The sequence below is a fragment of the Trichinella spiralis genome (genome assembly GCF_000181795.1).
Source record: "Trichinella spiralis strain ISS 195 chromosome Unknown Scfld6650, whole genome shotgun sequence".
In the NCBI taxonomy this organism is placed as follows: domain Eukaryota; kingdom Metazoa; phylum Nematoda; class Enoplea; order Trichinellida; family Trichinellidae; genus Trichinella; species Trichinella spiralis.
The window spans coordinates 1-1030 of record NW_003533589.1 but is presented as its reverse complement, the minus strand read 5'-3'; the positions used below and the strand labels follow the sequence as shown (position 1 = coordinate 1030).

The 1030-nt window shown below is 53.7% G+C and overlaps 1 protein-coding gene across 1 annotated transcript; it reads right to left on the bottom strand.

The window, feature by feature from the left end:
• Nucleotides 1-190: 190 nt before the first annotated feature.
• Nucleotides 191-658, bottom strand: Tsp_16108 (conserved hypothetical protein). Its single transcript, XM_003366057.1, has 2 exons — nucleotides 361-658; nucleotides 191-294 (listed from the first exon to the last, which is right to left on the bottom strand). Exons 1-2 carry the CDS (start codon nucleotides 656-658, stop codon nucleotides 191-193), a joined length of 402 nt encoding a protein of 133 aa, XP_003366105.1.
• Nucleotides 659-1030: the final 372 nt, after the last annotated feature.

Genomic DNA, 1030 nt, shown 5'->3' with positions numbered 1-1030 from the left:
GGATGGATAATCATGAGTGTCCGGCGTCATTGTCAGGTGAATCGGGGAATGCAAGTGCACTGCATCAGAAAGGGACGATCGTATGAAATCAGCTGTCCTGAAATGATGAGAAATGGAAGCAATAGGCATCCTCCCTTCGGGAGAAGTGAGTCCCGGTCAGACCGAGATGGAGCGGCGATTCAAAGAATCACTATCTTTTGACGGAAACCGGTAATTCAGTGGGACTGCTGTGGAAACCGGGCATGACCAAGCCTGCCGAATAACTACGCCACGGCAATTCGGCGATATCGATCCCTGGAAAAACGGCTGAGCAGAGATTCTGGATTTGATAAAGACTACACGACTGTCATGCAGTCGTACCTTGACAACGGATGGGCTGAGGAAGCACCGGCATCGAAGACGCCGGGAAAAACGTGGTACCTGCCTCACCACGCTGTGTACCAGCAAGGCACCACGGGTCGGAAGTTTCGAATAGTGTTCGACGGTTCGGCGGTGCACCGAGGAACCTCACTGAACGATCATTTGGAGTCCGGACCGAATCTTCACGTCGATCTGATGGGAATCCTGCTGCGTTTTCGTCGCTTCCGGGTAGGACTACAGGCAGACATCGAAAAGATGTATCTGCAGGTGGGTCTTCACCCGGAAGACCGGGACGCATGTAGGTTCCTTTGGAGAGGCGCTGGAGGAGGAAGGGCTCCAAGGGAGTATCGGTTGACGCGAGTGTGTTTCGGGTTGACTTGCTCGCCGTTCCTCGCTATTCAGACCATCCGGACGCATGCCGAGAATAGTCAGCATGCGGGTGACAAGACGGCCAGATTGATCACATCGAACATGTATGTCGACGACCTCGTCCTCAGCTGCGACAGCATCGAAGAGGCGAAGAAGTTGGTGCATGAGTCAAAGAGTTTGTTCGGGAAAGGTGGATTCAATCTGCCTGGGATAGTCAGCAATTGCTCCAGTGTCGTGGGATACGACGGCCCCATTGCTTTCGGAAAGGATCCAAAGCCCCCAGGTCGACTCTTGAAGACGC